The sequence below is a fragment of the Archocentrus centrarchus genome, chromosome 5 (assembly GCF_007364275.1).
Source record: "Archocentrus centrarchus isolate MPI-CPG fArcCen1 chromosome 5, fArcCen1, whole genome shotgun sequence".
Lineage (NCBI taxonomy): Eukaryota > Metazoa > Chordata > Actinopteri > Cichliformes > Cichlidae > Archocentrus > Archocentrus centrarchus.
Window position 1 is genome coordinate 18,299,619 of NC_044350.1, and position 19,860 is coordinate 18,319,478.

General features: G+C 38.8%; 1 protein-coding gene across 3 annotated transcripts; it reads right to left on the reverse strand.

Annotated features, from left to right (window-relative positions):
* Window positions 1–1,140: 1,140 nt before the first annotated feature.
* Window positions 1,141–18,238, reverse strand: LOC115780115 (S-adenosylhomocysteine hydrolase-like protein 1). Of its 3 annotated transcripts, none has more exons than XM_030729112.1 (18): window positions 18,162–18,238; window positions 17,700–17,904; window positions 13,690–13,801; window positions 13,327–13,470; window positions 12,312–12,412; window positions 11,826–11,928; window positions 10,881–10,975; window positions 10,605–10,711; window positions 10,408–10,524; window positions 7,874–7,937; window positions 7,635–7,723; window positions 7,307–7,377; window positions 7,046–7,140; window positions 6,765–6,863; window positions 6,285–6,353; window positions 5,879–5,957; window positions 5,578–5,698; window positions 1,141–3,917 (listed from the first exon to the last, which is right to left on the reverse strand). In XM_030729112.1, the coding sequence occupies exons 2-18, from the start codon at window positions 17,877–17,879 to the stop codon at window positions 3,911–3,913; spliced, it is 1,653 nt and encodes a 550-aa protein (XP_030584972.1). In that variant the 5' UTR covers window positions 17,880–17,904; window positions 18,162–18,238; the 3' UTR covers window positions 1,141–3,910. The 3 variants fall into 3 exon arrangements, with proteins under 3 accessions (XP_030584972.1, XP_030584973.1, XP_030584971.1); XM_030729113.1 differs by having other exon boundaries at window positions 18,194–18,210; XM_030729111.1 differs by having other exon boundaries at window positions 17,700–18,212.
* Window positions 18,239–19,860: the final 1,622 nt, after the last annotated feature.

The following is a 19,860-nucleotide window of genomic DNA, read 5'->3' on the forward strand; positions in this document are numbered from 1 at the left end:
AACAACCCAGGAACCACCAAGGCTCAAGCCTGTCATGAACTGGAAATTACTGGAACATCAGCATCACTGTCCACATCGCCATGAACTGAGAGGGTGCTGACCAAGAAAGAAGTCCCTGCTCAAAAATCAACACCTTCAGGCTCCACTGAAATTTGCAGCTGCCCACACTGACGAGCCAAATGCTTTCTGAAGAAAAGTTTGATGGTCAGACGAGGCAAAGATTGAGCTATTTGGCCACAATGACAAGAGATATGTTTGGAGGAATAAAGGGAAGGCTTTCAAACCTAACACTGGGCCAACTATCAAGCATGGTGGTGGTAGCATCATGCTCTGAGCTGTTTTACTGCCAGTGGTACACAGCACAAAGTGGATAGAATAATGGAGGAGGAGGACTATACATTCTTCAACTTCACCTCAAATCAACAGGTAGATGGTTGAAACTTGGATACCATTGGGTGTTCCAACAGGACAAAGATCCTAAACACATATCAAAACTGGTTTTGGAAAGCAAGCTAACATTAAGCTTCTGGATTGGCCTTTCCAAAGCCCCGACCTCAACCCTATTGAAAATATATAGACTACACTTAAAAGCTGGGTCAGTGCCAGGAGACCAACCAATTTAAATGAACTCTACCAATTCTGCCAAAAAAAGTGGTCAAATATCCAGCCAGAATTATGCCAGAAGCTTGTTGATGGCTACCAAAAGCTTCTGGTCAAGGTGCAACATTTAACCAAGTGGGTGTGTCTGTGTATATGAGCCTGGATATACTTTTGACCCTGTGTGAATTAGAGAAAATCCAAAATACATTCAATCCTGTGCACCCAATTCTTGTTTCTTAAACTCATTAAAGATGTATGCTGTACAATCATTTCACCCTGGAAAAAGAACAGTTCAAAGAAATCATTAAAAGTCCAAATTTACCATGACATTCATGCTGAGTATGTAAACTTCTGACCACAACTGTATCCATATGTAATTAGATTATGTTTAGTGGTGCATGTGTCCCAATGAGATTATACTGAGTGAAATGAACACAAAACAACGATTGTTCTATTTGGCTCATGGGCACCCATGATAGGTGTTTCCCTGTGGCCTGAATAAAGCCTAACATCTATCTGTGAAAGTATGTTTCTGAGCCATTTTCAAATTTAAACTGCAATTTATTGAAGGAAATGGTGCAGAGAAATTTAACAGGCTGTGTATAGTTGAAATTATGAAACAAACTACACATACAGTTGAAAATATAACCAAACATTACAGGTAATATATAATGTAGAGAACCATGTATTCAAATGTAACAATGTAAAGTTTTCAAATCACAGTGGTATGCTGATTAACGTCAATTTAACAAGAGTCAATGTGTTTGTGCCAGTAATATAACATTCATTTGTCTCTGTAACAGAGGAACAACTAGGTTAAAATGACTATCACTATTAATCAAAGCGAAGCAGTTTTCGAGTGCCATTATGAATTTAAATGTACCATTATTACAAGTAGTAACATAAAGATAAAAAACATTAAAATGTAAAAGGTAAATATCAGAATGTAAAATGCTGCTTATTGAAACAGTTTACAGTAATTATTAGCATACCATTTATATAATTTGTGAAACACTGAATTTTACAGAAGAAAGGCTGAGGATACTTTCCTGCATAGCTATAATTGTATATTGCAGAGTAATAACCATGATGAGCAATAACATGGAAAAAAAAACACAGATGGTCCATGTGAATATAAATTACTAAGTGAGTTACAAGGCACTGTCAACTCATCAGTAACCATGGTTGCAGCACTCCTCTTACTGAAAATGATGTCCTCCTTGGCTGTAATGCCCTTAAAGCTGTTAGTGCAAGGATGAAAAGCACTTCACAGTAGCACACTGTCGGCTACTCTTCAATAAACAACGGGAGTGACTGAGAAAAACAAAACAGCCTGTTCCTTAAAAATTCAAAATTACTGCACAACTGAAATATGCAGTCACTGTAAATGCAGGTGAACTTTATGCTTTTGGAGAGGTGATGAAACAGGATACTGAGTCAATACAAGTGGCACATTACCTTAAAGTGGTAAAAAGGTGACAAAAACTTGAGAGGGATAGTGATACTGTCAACTGTAAAGCAGTAAGGTCCACCCACCATCCTCTAATACAGCACAATGAAAAGTGCTGAAGAGTGCAGCAAGAACACGTTTATCTGTGTAACATGTAGTTGAGGCAAAAAATGAGTCAGTCAACTCAGTCAAGTGCCTACTGTTCAAAAACAATATTACACATGAATATAAAGAATTTGCATTTAACAAGCCTCACAATACAGTGCCTAAGCCTTTCGAATAATCAAAATCTTCTGGAAACAAACACATTGTGTTGGATTAGAATAACTATAATACAACAAGAGAACAGGAGGTAAAGCTAATACAGCAAAGTTCATCCATGTCTAGTCATCTAAGCATTTAAGAAACGATGGTTGCTTTTCTGTTGTTAGCATTCTTTAACAGAGTCCTGAGACAACTCCAACAAGACACAGCAGTATGAGAGTAGCTCATCAGAGGCTGCTGTATGTAGAGTATAAATGTACTGTATGTAACAATGTTCAGCTAGCTTTACATAGCTGCAGAATTCTGGACAGCTCAACCTGACAAATGACACAGATCACAGACATGATTACATCTCAACTATTCGTTTCAAGACCGACAGATTAGACATGAATCCTAAGATTAGATAGTGCAGATGTGGTAAAATATATTTACAAATAATCTGAGATATTTGAATGCCCTGAGGTACAGTTATTATTCTTACCAGACACCAAAACCTCATAAATGGACAAGTTTTTTTTTGTTTTTTTTTTATCTCCAAGAAAATGTATGCCAAGCTCTCTTAACATTTGTTATGGTCAACAAGTGCTTATGTTCTTTTTATACTCAGTGAAGGTCAGCAGTAAAGGTGATAATACTATAATAGGTCTAGACATTTCCTCTGTATATTGTGTATGGAATGTATAAGGTGATTAAGTGCTTCAATATCAAAGCAGGAAGAAAAGTTTAAAGCAGCACAAGCAGTTTTTAACCGCTGGAAAGTAAAAAATACTCTGAAACAAACTCACAGGAACAAAGCTTTGATTTACAGTCAGCTCATCAGGTTGTTATGGCTCATCTGTAAGCAAACAATTGCCTGCTCAATTCAGCAGACATATAGAAATATCCTATTAATGCCAAATCACTGGCAAGTTTCATAAAACACAACAAAAAACAAAACATTATGTCAAATATCTACTTTTAGCTTTGATTTGGTCCACCTACTCCCGAGTTTAAAAAAAAAACAACAAAAAAAAACTATCAACCAGGAGTTTAAAATCACCTTTACATTTTCTACAAATGTTGACTTATCTTTTTTTTTTCTTCAGGAAATGGCTGCAAAAAGTTTTAAGCACAATATTGATGAGAATACCAAAACAAGGAGCTAAAAGTGCCTAAACAGCGCAGTAAGCTCCAGAGACTCCTGGGTTTGGCATTTCAAGTGGCTCTTTTGCATTATATGGAGGGATTTGACACAACAATTGTATAAAACTAGTGCTCAGTGTGGGCTTAACATGTTTAAAAACTAATATTTCAGAACAACAACAACCCTCTTCTCACAGTCGTTTGGCATGGAAACGCATGCAATAAAAATTATATCTTTTTTTGCATGTGCCATCTCATTTAAGCTGAGCACTGTAGTTACACTTAACTTTCCATATCCAGCTTGGGTGCCATGGGGAAAGCAGCAAAACCCTTGGCGGTCACTAAAATACAAGTACATATGAGCTACGCATCCCATAAAAAGTAAAAAATACAATATACATAAATCTTTCTTTTGCCTGGAGGTCGGGTACTATCAGGAACTGTCCACGTGCGGTTGTTCTCGGGTGAGACAGACTAATACCTGTGAATAACAAAAACAGATTAAGTTAACAGAAGCTAAATGCCTAAAAGTTCAAGATTTATCGTTTTTGGACAAAGGCACAATTTTTGCCTCTGTACACCACCACAGTGAATTTTGACTCAGAGTATAAAATCCAAACTTTCAGCTTGAATTCAAAGGGGTTTAAGAAAAATATATTAACTGTTTAGGAATTACTTTTCACTGGAACTCTCAAAATGAGGTCCAAAGAGATGTTGATGCAAGTAGAGGAGGCTATCACTAGGCAAAAAATTAATTAATTAATGATAATGATAATAATCCTATCAGACAGATAAGAAAACCTTTAGGACACTCCAAATCAACAATCTGGTGCATTCTTAAAAGAGGGAATGTATCAGCCAGACCAGGAACACCAAAAGGCCTGAAAGACCACAAAAGACAATCAAAGCGGCTGATGACAGAATTATTTCCCTGCAACATCAAGTCATGAACTCTCGGGGAGATTGGAGTATCATTGTCAAAGTCTACAATCAAGTGACTCCTTCATGAAAGAAAATACAGAGTTTACAACAAGGTGCAAACAACTAGTTACACTCAAGAACATCAAGGCCAGATTAGACTTTACCAAAAACATCTAAAAGAGCTTGCACAGTTCAGGAAAAGAATTCTTTGGACAGATTAAACCAAGATTAACTTCCACCAGAATGATGGTCAGAGTAAAGTATAGAGAAGGAGGGAAACAGCTTATGATCCAAGGTAGACCACATTATCTGTCTAACATTGTGGAGGTAATGTTCAGGCTGCCAATGGAACTGGGTCACTAGTGTTTACTGATGACAGAAGCAGCAGGATGAATTGTAAAGAATTGTAAAGAAAGCGGGGCTGTACTCTCTGTTCACATTCAGCCAAATGCTGCAAAACTGATCGGACAGCACTTCATAGTACAAACAGATAATGATCCAAAGCATACTGCAAAAGCAACTCAGGAAATTCTCAAGGCAAAGAAGTCAGATATTCTTCAGTGGCTTCAAATCAGGTCAGTCGCATAATCTCAGCCCAACAGGGTATGTTTTTCAGTTACTGAAGACAAAACTGAAACCAGAGAAACCCACAAACAAGCAGAAACTGAAGGTGGGTACAGTAAAGGCCTAGCAGAGCATTTAAAGGGAGGAAACACAGCATTTGGTGATGTCCATGGGTTCTACACTTCAGGCAGTCAATGACTGCAAAGGGTTTCCATCCAAGTATTAGAAATTATGCTTAAGTTTAAAATTACATTGTTTGTCCAATGAGCCTCTGAAAATGGGGACTGTATAATAATAGTAATATATAATAATAATGCAGTATTTTGGTTAACCTCCTGAATTAAAGCTGAAAGTTTACCCTTCAATCATATTGACTGTTTGACTTAAAATCCACTGTGGTGGTGCACAGAGGTGAAAATTTCATAAAAATAATTGAAAATTGTGTCACTGTCTAAAAACTTAGGGCCCTAACTGTAGTTCCTCTGTTTGTTTGTTTTTGGGGGGTTTTTTGTTGTTGTTGTTTTTTTGCCTTGTTTGGTTTTAGTTTTTTAATTGTTGGTCTGGAAAAACAGGAAAGGATAAGAAGTTAATGTGAAATATTAAAAGGTTCAATATCATTTCCGTTTTTAAAATTTTCCAAATGTGCAAAAGTGTACCTGTAGTAGTTGGGTTTGAAAGGGCCATTCTTATTCAGCCCCAGGTATTTTGCCTGCTCATCACTAAGCTCTGTCAGGTGGGCATCAAAAGTGGCCAGATGCAGACTAGCAACATATTCATCTGAAAAACAAAGATATAGTTCAGTAAGAAATAAAGATGCGCGCACACACACACACACGACTCAGGAACATCAGAATCAGTTAGTTCATGCACTCCATTCTTGGAGCCATCCATAAATAATGCCTGCAGGCTTTAAACATGTAAATAATACAGGCACTGGTTAAGTATTTAAAACCTTACCCATCTTTTTGGGAAGCAAGTAAACGTCTTGCTTGTAGCGTCCCTCTGGAGCGTTGTACAACTCTATGAGTGCCAAAGCCTGAAAACAAACTCGCATTAGTAACGCTGTTGGAATTGAATTGTACATTATGAATTTGATGAATAGCACAGTATTAAATCATGAACTTCTGATTATAGGGTTCATAATGAGTGAGCACATCTATGAGCAGAAACAGCATGTAAATATGAGTGTCCCCTATACTGTAACATAAAACAGTCAGTAAATGAGCTTATCTGCCAGGATGGCATCTAATTACAGAAAATAGAAAGGCACACAGTGAGCCCTATGTACTCTGCTATCTGCAGCAGACATCAATAACAACTATGGTTTGGCTTTAGCTGCTATAAGCATGGAACAACAAGTTACCTGAGTGGTGGCTGTGATGGACAAGACAAAGGTAGGGACAGTGGAACAGCTGAGGTTCAGCAGACGTCCCTATTGAAGAAAACATGTTATCACAGCCTTCAAAAAGCAATCATAATGAAATTCTCTCATTTTCCACAAGCTAACAATGGAGAGCAAACAGTGGACTGTGTAGAAAATATCAGTCTGTTTTCAGGGGTGTCTCTTTAGCTCTGGGTCATAACACAACAAACTGAATATTTGATTTAAAATTTGTCTCAAATAAATTAGAATCAAAACTCTAGACCACAATTGCCATAATCTCGTGTAAGATAGTAAATTATTTCATATGACAGCACATTAAATAAGGAGAATGGATTGAACTGGACCAACACTGTTCAATAACAAGGATGCTATCAACTTGAGATCAAATTTGCATAGTTGTTATGCAGTTTAATGTTGTGCAGCTATAACTGACGCAAATGCAAAACCAAAGGCAGTCACCTCAGCCAGAAGGATAATTCTCTTGCCATCAGGCCAGATGACATGATCCACCTGAGAGCGGACTCTCTCCCAGGTCAGCTCAGGGGTCCGCAGACTTGCCTAATTGAGATGAGAACACAAGTAAACCTCATGTTTTGTGACAGTTTAAGATTACAAAATATTTAGTTGCAATTTGTTCTGCTACTTATATGTTTGTGCCTGTTGGTTACAATTACAGCATTTTAGCATGTAGGCTAGATTGAACTTTGAATTCTACCATCATACTGTAAGCACTATTTTACCACATCAATCTCAGTGTTGGAGTGTCCCATGTTGCAGACAATGGAGCCATTTTTCATTCGGTCCAGCTGGTCCCTAGTCACCACATTCTTATTTCCTACAGAAAGGCACAGACATAGACTTTCCTCAGCTATTTGTAAATACTACAGAGCCCTAAGAAACCGTGCTAAAAGTCCATGAGCTTAAAACCTGTTATGTATTAAAAGGCTATAAAAATGTAATCCCATATCAGTGAGTAACACTGTTGTATTAAATGGAGTTACCAGTGCATGTGATGATGACATCCACTAGGCGAATTACTTCGTTAAGCTTGACCACTCTGAATCCGTCCATGCTGTTTACACACAAAAAGTGGAAGAGATTCGGCATTCAGCTTAAGCCTGGACAAGTGACAAGCTGGACAATATCTATTACTTACTAGTAAGAAAACCAATTCAACTAAGGGCAGGGTAATGCATTTGAGTTAAAGTTGATCATTAGTATTCATATCATCTAAAAATATGTCTGCTAATTATCAAAATTGGTTTTATTTCTGCAGCTTTTTCTATTCATATCAGTCGATACATTTATCCTAGTTTTTGTTTTCCTCACCACGCCTGCAGGGCACAGATGGGATCAATCTCTGTAACATAGACAATGGCTCCCAATGCTTTCAGAGCAGCACAACAACCTTTTCCAACCTGAAAAGATAAAATAATGTGCATACTGTATGAAAGGCATGCTATAGATCCTTTTGCTTTTCTTAGTATTCTTAGTCTTATTGTGCATGTTTTCATAGCTATCCAATTAAGACTGGAAGTGCAATGCTAATGTTAAAAGCAATAACTCACCTCACCGTACCCACATACGACCACCTGTTTGCCTCCAAACATGACATCTGTGGTTCTCTTCAAGCTAGAGATGGTTGAGACACAAAATTAGCACATTTTGCAGAAGGGGTAAGAAAAACTGCCAGTCCCCCAATGCTCCATTGTACTGGAATCTGGCAAATTTATAATGGCACCAGTAGGGTCTCCCAAGGCAAATTTGTCCTAAACTTGAATCACTAGACCCTTATGGAAAAGTCAACATTGAACCGTGTTACAGAGCTTGTGCTCGAGGCTGAGAAATACCAGCTAAATATAGTTGGGCTTGCCTCAATGCACAGTTTGGGTTTTGGAACCAGTCTCCTGGGGAGACCTGGTGTACACCTTTGGGTACTTCTGGTGGTGGAAGACTGTACCAGAGGGTGTGCAAGCTCTTCAATTCCCAGCTCCAGCAGAACTTTAACAGCTTCCCAAAAGTGGGTGGGGACATTGAGTATGAATGGACCATATTCTACACTTCCATTCCTCAAGCAGTTGTGTGAAGCTGCGGCTGCAAGGTGGTCAGTACTTGTTGTGGCGATAATCCCTGAACCAGATGGTGGACACCAGAGCTGTCAAGCTGCGGGAAGAGTCCTATCAAGCATAGTTAGCATTTGGAACTCTGGAGAGAGCTAACAGGTACTGGCAGGTTAGGTGGAGTACAACTCTGGCAGTAGCCAAGGTAAAAACTCAGGTGTTGGAGGAAGCAATCATGGCGACTCAGGAAGGGGAAGTGGCTTCCTGTCCACATTGTTTATGGTGTGTATGGGGCTCCGCTGACCTGTAGTCAGGTGGTGAAAGGAATGTTCTCAGTGAGTGCTGGAGTCTGTCGAGGCTGCTCTCTATCACCAGTTTCTAGGTGCGGTGTTCCAGGCATAGCCCACCAAGAGGAATCCCCAGGGCAGAGTTAGGACACAGTGGGGAGAGTGGAGACACAGTTCTCTCGGCTGGCTTGGGAACAACATGCTCTTCCCCCAGAAGAGCTGAAGGAGGTGGCTGAAGAGAGGGAGATCTGGGTGTTTCTGCTTTGACTGCTGCCCCCACAACCACGATAAGCAGTAGAACATGGATGGAACCAAAAGCAGCAGTAAGGTTTAACAAAAAAGATTTACAGCTCTGTCCTACAGAGCTTTTTATTTAAGGATTTTCAGTTTCCGTGCAGAATAAAATTTAATGTTTCATGCAACAGTGATCATCAAAGGTTTGATAAGGTTTGATGATACTGACATTCATTTAATAACATACAGGAACAAATAAATGCATGCAATAAAAGCATCCGCCACACGGGCTTTGATTCTGTTGGTTCCATTATATTTACAGCTTAGTTATTCATTCATGTTAGACTAAATAAACTGTGACAACAGAAGTGCAGTGGGTTGCTGGGTTGAGGAGAATCTTTCAGCAGATATGATGCTCTGCGCGTGTGCAGAGAAACACAAGCCATGTCACTGATCCTTATCAGAAATGACTTACTGTTCCTCACAATATTAATTATAATGCAATATCTTTAATAAAACAAGCTGATTAGACAAGGCTTTATTCAAAAATATGACAAATTATGCTTGTCAAATAGGAAGAATTAGAAATAAAGACAATACAAGCCCGCTTCAAATTAAATCCACATTACCTTCCACAGTTAAGGCAAATAAAGGACCAGGTCACTAGCTGAGGAAATACATTATCTCATAATGAAACACCTGCTAGTAGACAACAGTGCACCTTGCTGATAATTAATCAGAAGAAACAGCAATAAATTATCTGTGGCGAGCACAGAAAGCACTCATCTCTTGCAGAGTTGTGCGCACACTGCTAAAAAACACTAGACTTTGTATGCTGTCGTGCTGATAATTAACAGTAGGGTTATAAATGTAACAACTGTGCTCTCGGGCTCAGAGACGGCAGAGTTTGCAATATGCACACCAGACAAGTTTCACAAGGGTAGCAGCTCTTTAAAAATCTACTGAGGAGGCTTAGGTCTTTAATGGCAAGGTTCTCTGTGCTAGCAGTGCACAAGGTTATGTGAGCTCCACTAACACTAATTATGATTTTAATTAATGATTAAAATTTACTGCTATGATACTGTGCTTCACTTATCTTTCCTTTAGAATGTGGTCACGAGGGACAGTTTTGAAACAAAGTAACAAAAGTGATGCAGCAGAACAAAGAGATATTCTCCATTTTATTCCTCATATTTATCACTCTTGTCAAAACCTGATCCAAAACCCAAAAGAATTACCCAGAGCCCAACTTGACCATCACCCATTTGAGTGCATTGTGTTTAAAGACACTAATGAAGCCTACCCATTAACATGATGCTGAGATGAACAGCAGACCATAAGGATCTGTCCTGCCAGATTTTCCTACTTGCAACTGATGCAGACAAATTACCTTGCATGAAAAGATTAACCAGACAACCCCCCCCCCCTCCTTTATTTAAACCTTATTATTCAAACTAAAGTTATCCAGTAAACATTTGTACATGAACTGGACCATGTTTTTGCCTCCAACAGCCTACTCACCCATCCAAGATGGACTCTCTGCAGCAGTACAGGTTATCAAACTTCTGTTTTGTCACAGAATCGTTTACATTCATTGCGGGCACACAGAGTTTTCCAGCTTTAGACAGCTGATACAGCCTAGACAGAAAAAGGTGGAAACATGTTAGCCCGCAACTAAATATATAAAGGAAGCGTATATCTATTAAATAATAACCTACCTGTGAACACCAGTGACACTCTCCTCTACAATTCCCCTGATCTTCTTAAATACATTGGGGTATTTCTTGTACATCCAGTGTGTCAAGTCTCCTCCATCATCAAGGATCTAATAAGCAGGAGGAAAACATGTATTATTTTCTTATAAACAGACCATGATGTTTCTCATATCTTCTTCAGTAATGAGATATTTACAGACTGCTGTTAATGTCGTTCACACATTACAGCAGGCAAAAAATGCCCATGCACAAAAGGAGAAAAAAATGTTTTCCACAAACCATATTAGGCTGCCAGCCCTCAGTGTTGACACAGCGATCAATACACCACCAGAAGTCATCTTCAGACTCCCCCTTCCAGGCAAATACAGCCACACCTGAACCATAGAAGATGAGTGGTAATATCTTAGTAGTAGTATGTTACGTCAAGAACCCACCTCACTATTGATCGATCATGATATTGTCTTGTTCATCTTGCAGAGCAGAAACTACATTTGAGTCTAATAATGCCGTGAATAAACACTTCCTAGTCTAAGAAGTGAATAAGGTTAAAGTCCCCAGTCTGCTTAATAACTCACAGATATAACAACATTCACTCATTCAAGTGGAATGCCTATAACCAAGATTTTTCATGACATAGTATTTATGAAAATGAAACGTGTCACACTCCAAACAGTTTGAGAACTGTTAAATAATGGCAGGCATTTGTACTTTTTATGTGCCCTTCAGTTTAATGAACAGCCCAGTATGCAGTAAACTATGCAACAGCAATAAATTACTGAGCACCAGACACCAACATCACCCTGTAAAAAGTGCACGATCATAGAGACTCCCCCAGCCTTCCAGATCATGACAAGTCTACTCTGAAAATTTAGCATGCACTTTGGCAATCACATAGCAACCACAGATAAAGGGCTTAAGGAATGCTGCCAATTCACTAAATGGACAGACTTATGTGTTCCCATTAAGCCTGCAGGGCTGAGTTTTCAAGAGTTTGACATTTACAAACCGTAACCTTGGTTTTAAAAGCCTTGAGAAGCTCACATGGCAAAGCAAACATTTGCTCATTAAAGATAAAAAAGAAGCCTTATCTAATGCTATGTTCTGCTGTTATCAAAATACTGTTTGCAATCAAATGTGCAAAGAATATGCAAGCTTTCCAAGGAGCAATATAATCATCAGTGTGAAATCTGATGTTTGAGTTTCTTCACCCTCTCTGCTGCTTACCCGTCTCTGACAGGGCAGCTGCTACTTCATTCTGTGTGGAGTATATGTTGCATGCAGTCCAGCGGCACTGAGCCCCGAGAGCAACCAGAGTTTCAATCAGCACCTGAAAAGCAATTAAAAAAAAAAAACTGCCAAAAACCTTTTCATCCTTCACAAATAAACTCTATAAGTGTACTTTGTTACACTATAAACACATGAATTTACAGTGAACCAGGTCTATATTAAAACAGTTTGACTACCTGATTACATATTCTCTTTGACTCACTGAGCTCATCTGGCTGTTAATAACTTACAGCCAGTTCCATAAATCTTAATTGAAATACAATCAACTCTTCTTAATTATTTAATTTATGACAGATAAAACAAGAGGTGGTGTAAACTAAGACGTGAGAAACAGTGATTTAAAATCCTATCCTGATGAAGAGACACCATCACACTGCAGCCTCTGCTTAGCCGTTGAAGCTCAATGTCAGAGAGAAATCTTACTGCAGTCTGGGCGGTGATGTGAGTGCAACCCACAATCTTGGCACCTGCCAATGGTTTCTCACTCTGTGCTCTCTTCCTGAGTGAGATCAGTGCCGACATATCTGAAAACAAGATTACATAAAAAATAGTGAGTGGGAAAGACGATGTAGTAAAAACTAAATTCATCTTTATTCCTTCAGCAAGCATTAGAAAGTAGAATTAAACAGAAAGACAGTTAACTTTAAACACAACTACTGCCTTTTTTTTTTTTTAAAAGACAGATGAAGGTATTCTTTGAGGTATGCAGTTTTTACTTTTCTTAGAATTAAAAAATGTGTAGCGATGTGGCATTATTATTTTTTTTTTTACAGAATAAAAATATAAAATGTTGCTACATCCATAAGTGACAACACCTGCTTCTTAGCAGAGATAAGACAGACTGTCATGTGGGGACATCAAAGACTCACTGGCACAGATACGCAACTCATGCATGATAAGACTAACAAGATTTTTCTCTGTATCGCATCCAGACATGATTAAAATCAGGATAATATGAAAAAGCGACTTATCTTATTAAAGTATATCTGAGAGGGCTTTGCCTCTAAAGAAAGAAAGAATGGACAATGGACAGTGCACTACAGATCTTAGCATCTTTCTGCGGTCAGATAATGGGACATTGTGACAGCTACTTTTTCTCTTACAAACAAATTAATATCACTTACAGCAGCTGCAGACTGCTAAAACTGGTAACATGGAAAATAGACAAATTCAGGACTGTTTGATTCTAAGTCACTGGGCAAAAGTCAGTACACGGACCTAGCCCAGTCACTCACATTACTGCTCCAAATAACCACTCATGTAAAATATTCTAAACATCCCAGTTGCATGGGAATTTATTTTTAGGAGACAGTGTTGTTCATTGCTGCTTAAACATTAACCTCTGATTCCTGTTTTTTTTTCCCACAACACTTGTAGAATTATTAGATGTCCCCTAAATGAAATGGTGAGTTCACGACGTCATCCTCCTCGGGTTTACCTTGTTCTGCGATCTCAATCTCCCGCCTGCCAAATTCAGCCTGCTTGATATTCTTGACACAGAAGTCACTGCTGCCCTTGCTGTTGACCTGTGTTTTGTCCCGTGGGGAGGTCTCATCGTCAGAGCTATCCGTATAGGATGCAGCTGTAAAAGAGAGGTTTTTATAACACCAATCAAACTGAAGACACAGAGAGAAACATTTTTGCTGAGCGACGAGGATGACAGCTTAACAGATCCCTCTCATTACCTCCCTTTCCACACCATACAGCTCAGTTAATATAACAGTGTGAAATATTTTGCACCTACATCACAAATTAATGCAAATTGTTTGCAGAAATACACACAATTCTGGCTCTTTCTTACCAGAGCTGTAGCTGTCTGTGGAGGACTGAGAGATGGAGCGGGACAGGGAGCGGCGGCCTGCCTTGGTGGGGAACCTGCTGAACTCCTGCTTGTCCTCCACAAACTGGATTTGCTAAAACAAACAGAGGTCATGCCATACACTGTAAGCTGTTCAACAGAGCATTTAATCTGAAGTTATTTCGCATGACTACAAAATTAACCTTAAAATTTACACACACACACACACACACACACACACACACACACACACACACACACACACACACACACACACACGCACACTTGTCTTGTTATAATCTTCTTGTGGTTCAGCTAAAGGTTCAGTACTTAGAGTCCATCAGGGACTAGAACAGGGCTGTTTTTGCCTTTTTGAGCTCTTGTTTATACAGTATAATGACTTTACTGGAACTGAATGGAGTGGAACGAAGGAAAATTACTGGCAAGATAAAACTCTTACTCAAATTCACAAGCTTATTTCAATCTCTTGCCAAAAACAGATTTCTGGCCATAGTTCAGCAGATACTACATCTACCGATGTCCCAAAATTAAGCTGCCTAAGCCATATTTTGATTTTGGTGACCCCATCTGACTTGTGCTTGTGTAACGATTGTAACTATCTGCTCTCGGCTTTGCTGACGTAAAGAAATTCCCTGTCCCCTGCAGGGACGGACAAAAAGCAGGAAAAAAAGTTGCCTTATAAGACCTTTTAAAATATAAACACAGCTCTCCATCCTGTCAGTTTGGTTTTCCAGTGTGGTGTGTTTAGCCAAACGTGTGACATTTGCTCCTATCACTGTGGTATTTAAGCAACTGACTTCAAATGAGCGCAGGTCTGAACTGTAACTACTGATTACTTTTCATATCTATTAAACATTCCTACTCCCTGCGTGTGCTGCAGACTTTCATCTTTTTTTTTTTGTCTCCAATAAAAATATTTTGCTACACTTCGAGAAGGGTTTATCACTGTTCTTTTAAAACAAACATTGCATATTTCAGTATAAGGAAGAAACTGGTATTTTTATTGCAACTAACTTCATGCCTGGACAGCTTTTTTTTTTTTTGGTTTGTTTATTTATTTATTTAGTGAGCAACAAAACCTCTGCTGACAGGAATTTTCCATACAACGAAGTAACATGAGAGAGAGTGAAAAATACCATCAAGATGCTCACACGCAAACAGAGGACAGGGAGATCTTCACACCTCAGCAGTTTCTGGAAATGTGTTGGAGTTTTCTATACAAGTGTGAGATTTAAAGATCAGCCTAGACAATAAATGGGCCTTTTCAATCTGATATGCGCGCAATAACAACTCAGTCAATTATCACTGAGGTCAGATGTCATTTAGTTGATTGCTTGTAGGTTTAGGCTTGGTACTAAAACTCCATCCACGTAAGTGTTAAATACCTTGGTAACAAAATACAATGAGGAGCTGCTTTCTTGAGATTTAGGTGACAAGACACCAAATATTTCATTAGGACAGTGAAGGTCTCAGAGCCTGATTGAATGAAACACATTGTTTTATGTGAGCTGGTGTGGAGGATTTAACTGCTATGGTTGTGGGTTACGGATGTAAGCATGAGTGGTTAGCATATACTCAAGGTAGTGAGAGTCTGTGTTACTATTCCTAACAGCACTCTGTGCATGTTCCTGTTATTTCTGGCCAATTGACAAACCAAAAAGCATTTCATGCTTGAGGAAGTGAAACACAAAAGAAAAATAAATAAATAAACATTAAAAAAAAAAATTTGTATTATAATGAATGTCCTTTGGGGGAACAACAAAAACTCTTTGGTAGGCACCATAAATTCATATATTCAGGAAAACCCTGCGCGTATGTATCTACTTTGCACTTATTTTATGTTTTATGTAGTTGTTATTGTTATTAGTTGTTATTAGTAAGCACCATTTGGCGATATCAAAAAAAAAAAAAAGTACCGATAACACCACAGCAACAGTGCTACAATGTTGAAATCAGGCAGATTGCAGAAGGTTCCCAGCAGCCGTCCTGCTTTATATGGCAGTGATACCTGCAAGAAGCAGGGGTGAGTCTGAAGGGGGGGCATGGGGTATACTAGACTGTATTTCTTTCAAGGCTTTAGTAACATTATTTTGCAGATTTAACTTAATACAAAAATAAATAAAACATTTTAATTACATTAAATTGTATTAATATTTACAAATATAAAAATAAAAGCTACTTTTTTCCCCATATGCCAATAAAAATGATACATGAGCCAGTAAAACTCTGAGCCACTGACCTGGGACTGTCGGTTTGGACACTGAATTATTATTAACTAATTTTAACGTTAATTTTTAACATGTACACTGTCAGAACGTGTTTTCTGAAGCAGGAAACGTCGCATCAAACTCCAGTTCTGAGAATGTTGATGCTTGCTTTTCTTCATGCTCCTTTGAAGGTCTACAGACACACGTAATGACTCTTCACAGCACACTCAAACATGCTTTGTTTGCTTCTTACTGATGTAAGGAAGGCTTCCAACAGGACAGAGTAAAGGCTTAGTTTAGGTTGTATGTATACCTTACTGTATTTGATATTATTTTACTTGGGATTATTTATTTTCATTTAAGAAAATATTTTCTTCAAAAAAATAAGATTTTAATATGGCACATAAATACATTGAAAGGGTTTAGTTTTTTGACATATGTTGTTGTAGAAATTACAGTTAAACTAGTAAAATTTTAACTGTAATTTCTAAAATGGAAACCAATGAGCAGTTCATTTTAAAAGACCTATGTTTTCTCTTTTGAATATTTATTATTTCTCATTAATAACCATTTCTTATCCAATTACTCGATTACTAAAATAATCGATAGGCGCATCCCTACTTGCAACTTAAATGTCAGTGACTAAATATTAATGATATAAGCATTAATTTTAAAATAACTGGTTAGTCACCTCGACTGTGCTGCCGCAGGGTAAATTCCATTTTATTCTTGGTATAATGTTGATACCTGCCCTGCATAATAGCATTTCCCAAAACATTTTGATATCAAGCAAGCAAACCTATTTTGAATCCAACAATAAAACTTTACACTCTTTGGCCAAATGTTTTCCTCCTTACTTTGCAAAATAATGACTTCCGTAGTCTGCCTGAAATGGTATGGGGATGTGAAACAGTCATCTGTAACAAGACTGCCTCATTAATACATTTTGGGCTGAGCATGCTGACACTTGCATTTGATGGACTCCTTGTTCCTGTCGAGCTATATGCTTTCAAAATGCAAAAAACAGATTCAAAACCAATGTTTTTTTTGTCCACTTCAGTCCAACGTCTATGGAGTGTGCAAACATTTTCAATTCAGTCTCAAGAATTAAAAGAACAGCTCTTCCTTGTTCCCGGAGGGTGTCAAATAACTTCTTTTGCAAGTTTTACAGAGAGCAAGAGGTTATTTTGTTTCGCCAATTCATGTCAGGAGCCGCTGATGAAAGGGTGCTGAAAGGACAGAAACTATAAAGCCCCCTGAGATAAATTTGTGATAGTGGCCTGTACAAATAAAAATGCACAATTGTAAGGTTTCACTAAAGTATTGTTATTATGTTGCTATGTTATTATTATAGTATTATTAGCAGCATGAACCATTATACACATGCAGACAATGCCTAAACTGACTTGTGACTTTACATGTGCCTTTTAATTACTTAATATGGGTTAAAGCAACTTTTAAATTCTCTAAGTTTGGGAAACATGTCACATACAATTGCAATGTATCTGGACTGTGATAAGTGCACAGAGAGATAATTCATGTACATTTCACTGTGATATGGTGTTCCATTATTAGCAATATATATTGTGACTTAAAATCTGAATTCTTTGAGCTCTGGTAAATGTATTCACTGTGGAAAAGGAAAGGAAGGCTAAGACTGACTATACAAAGGAAAGATGCAGCCCCTATGAAGTATGACGCTAAAAAAGTAGCCTTGGAGGTCCATTTTAACTATTAAAAAGGTCCTCCGCGGCGCAGTTAAGCTGACAATTGGCACAGACTTACCTTTTTAACTGGTTTGTGAGTGGGCACAGCGCTGAAGACAGCAGACAGATCTCCCATGTTCATTTCGCTGTTTTTGCTCACAGTCATAGCTGAATATTTTTCCGCTACGTTCTCGCTCTCCTTCACCTCTTTGCTCGCCTGCTTCACCTCCAGCTTCGCCTCCCCGACCGCTTCTGACATCTCTGCGCTTGCTGTCTATCCCTACCTGGACAAAAAATAAATAAATAAAAAATACAACAAGCGTTGAGCCTTCTCTAACGTCAGACAGAGGCTAGCGGTGCGAGCGTCCTCGAACTGCTAGCTGGTTACGCTGTAACTGCTAACGGAAAAGAGGCTGTCAGATTGCGTGCATGCAAAAGCACGCAGTAAACGCAATATTTAAGTGGATGGTATTGTATAGTCGACTTTAATTTGGTTGCGTATCGTTATGGAGTCGATTTCTTAGCGAACAGTGAGTATAACCCGTGCTCTTTCCCTGCTGGCTCCGCTGTCACCTGGCTGGGTAACTTTGTGGGCGGTTACTAACAGACTGAGGGGGCGTTTCGTGTTTTAAGCTACACTCAGGGTGACTGGGATAACACATAACCCAATCATAAACGAGTCCTTTCATGTATATTTTATTATTCATATATTTCCTTTTTAGCCACGTTTGTCATTATAGTACAGTACTTTTATAACGGCGTTTTTTGGGCGATAAGATGAACATATGCAACTTGAATTTTAATGTACAGCCCCCTCCCCCGCCGTATATACCTAATCCAAGCAGGAAGTAACCCTGAATTCCACACTGTAAATATGGTCCATGAAGCTCACATGTACTGATTTGTTTTGGCAGTTGTACTAACAGGAAGCTGGATGTGTATCAGTAATAAGTAGATCAGGCTAATTTTTTTGGAAAACTACAGCAAGCTTTGAATTGAAACAGGGAAACTTACAAAAAAAATACAATGAAAACACGTTTTAATTATTATTTTTTCATTTATTTTCTATGACACCTTCCAAGGAGTAATCTCATCAGCTACAATTTACACTTTCAGCAGCAGAAAAATGATTGATCTCCAACATGCATTGCATTTGAAATTGTGCACTAACATCTCACGTTAAAGTGATCTTTTGCATTCATACTTGCTACATTTTATCACCCATGTCACTTTTTTAGAAAGAGTGCCAACAGAGGAACTATGGTGCTGCATGAGGAAGTCAAGGGTGACAGAGAAGTATGTGAGGGTGGAGCAGTACATGCATGAGGGGAGCGAGACAGTGATGAGGTGTGCGTTAGGAACAGGGCGTAAAATTGGGTAGGGACAACCAATATCTGTTATGTCTTGACCAGTATTTCTGATTGAAATATCACACTCTGTGCGCCGTGGCTGTAATTTGGCAAGGAATACAGGGATATGGGTGAGTGCAGTAGTGCAATATACATATACCAGAGTACAGAGGCAGCTGTGCAGACAGTGCAGTGCAGTAGTATACAGTAGTAAAGTGGTAATGATAATTGTATGTTATCGTCCCCTAAGTGAAGCGTTAAAGAGTCTGGGTGGCTCTTGGAACAAATGATTTCTAAAATCTGTCCATTGAGCAGTTCTGTGAGAGCAGCCTTCCACTGAACACACTCCTCTGTTTCATTATAGTGGTGTGTAATGGGTGACTGTCATTGTCCATGATAGAGCGCAGTTTGTCCAGTGTCCGTCTCTCTGCCACTGTAGTCAGAGAGTCTAGCTTCACTCCGATCACTGACCCAGCACGCCTGACCAAATTATCCAGCCTCAGCACATGTTGTTTCCTAATGCTGCCTCCCCAGCACACCACTGCAGAGAAGAGAATGCTGGTAACTATAGATTGGCAGAATATCTGCAATAATTTTCTGCAGTTTCCCAATCTCCTCAAGAAATAGAGCCAGCTCTGACCCTTCCTGTACAGTGTGTACACCATTCCACAAAGTCATCCACCAGTCTCCTGTACTCATCCTCCTGTCCACTTCTGACGTACCCAACAATGGCTGTGTCATCTGAGAATTTCTGCATATGACGCGTCTCAGAGTTGTACTGGAAGTCCTGATAGGCAAATTGCAGGGGGTCCAGTGCATGTTTAACCTAGTGTCTAAGTAAATATAGGAGGAGATGTTCAATGGTCTTCATGATGTGCAATGTTAGAGCAA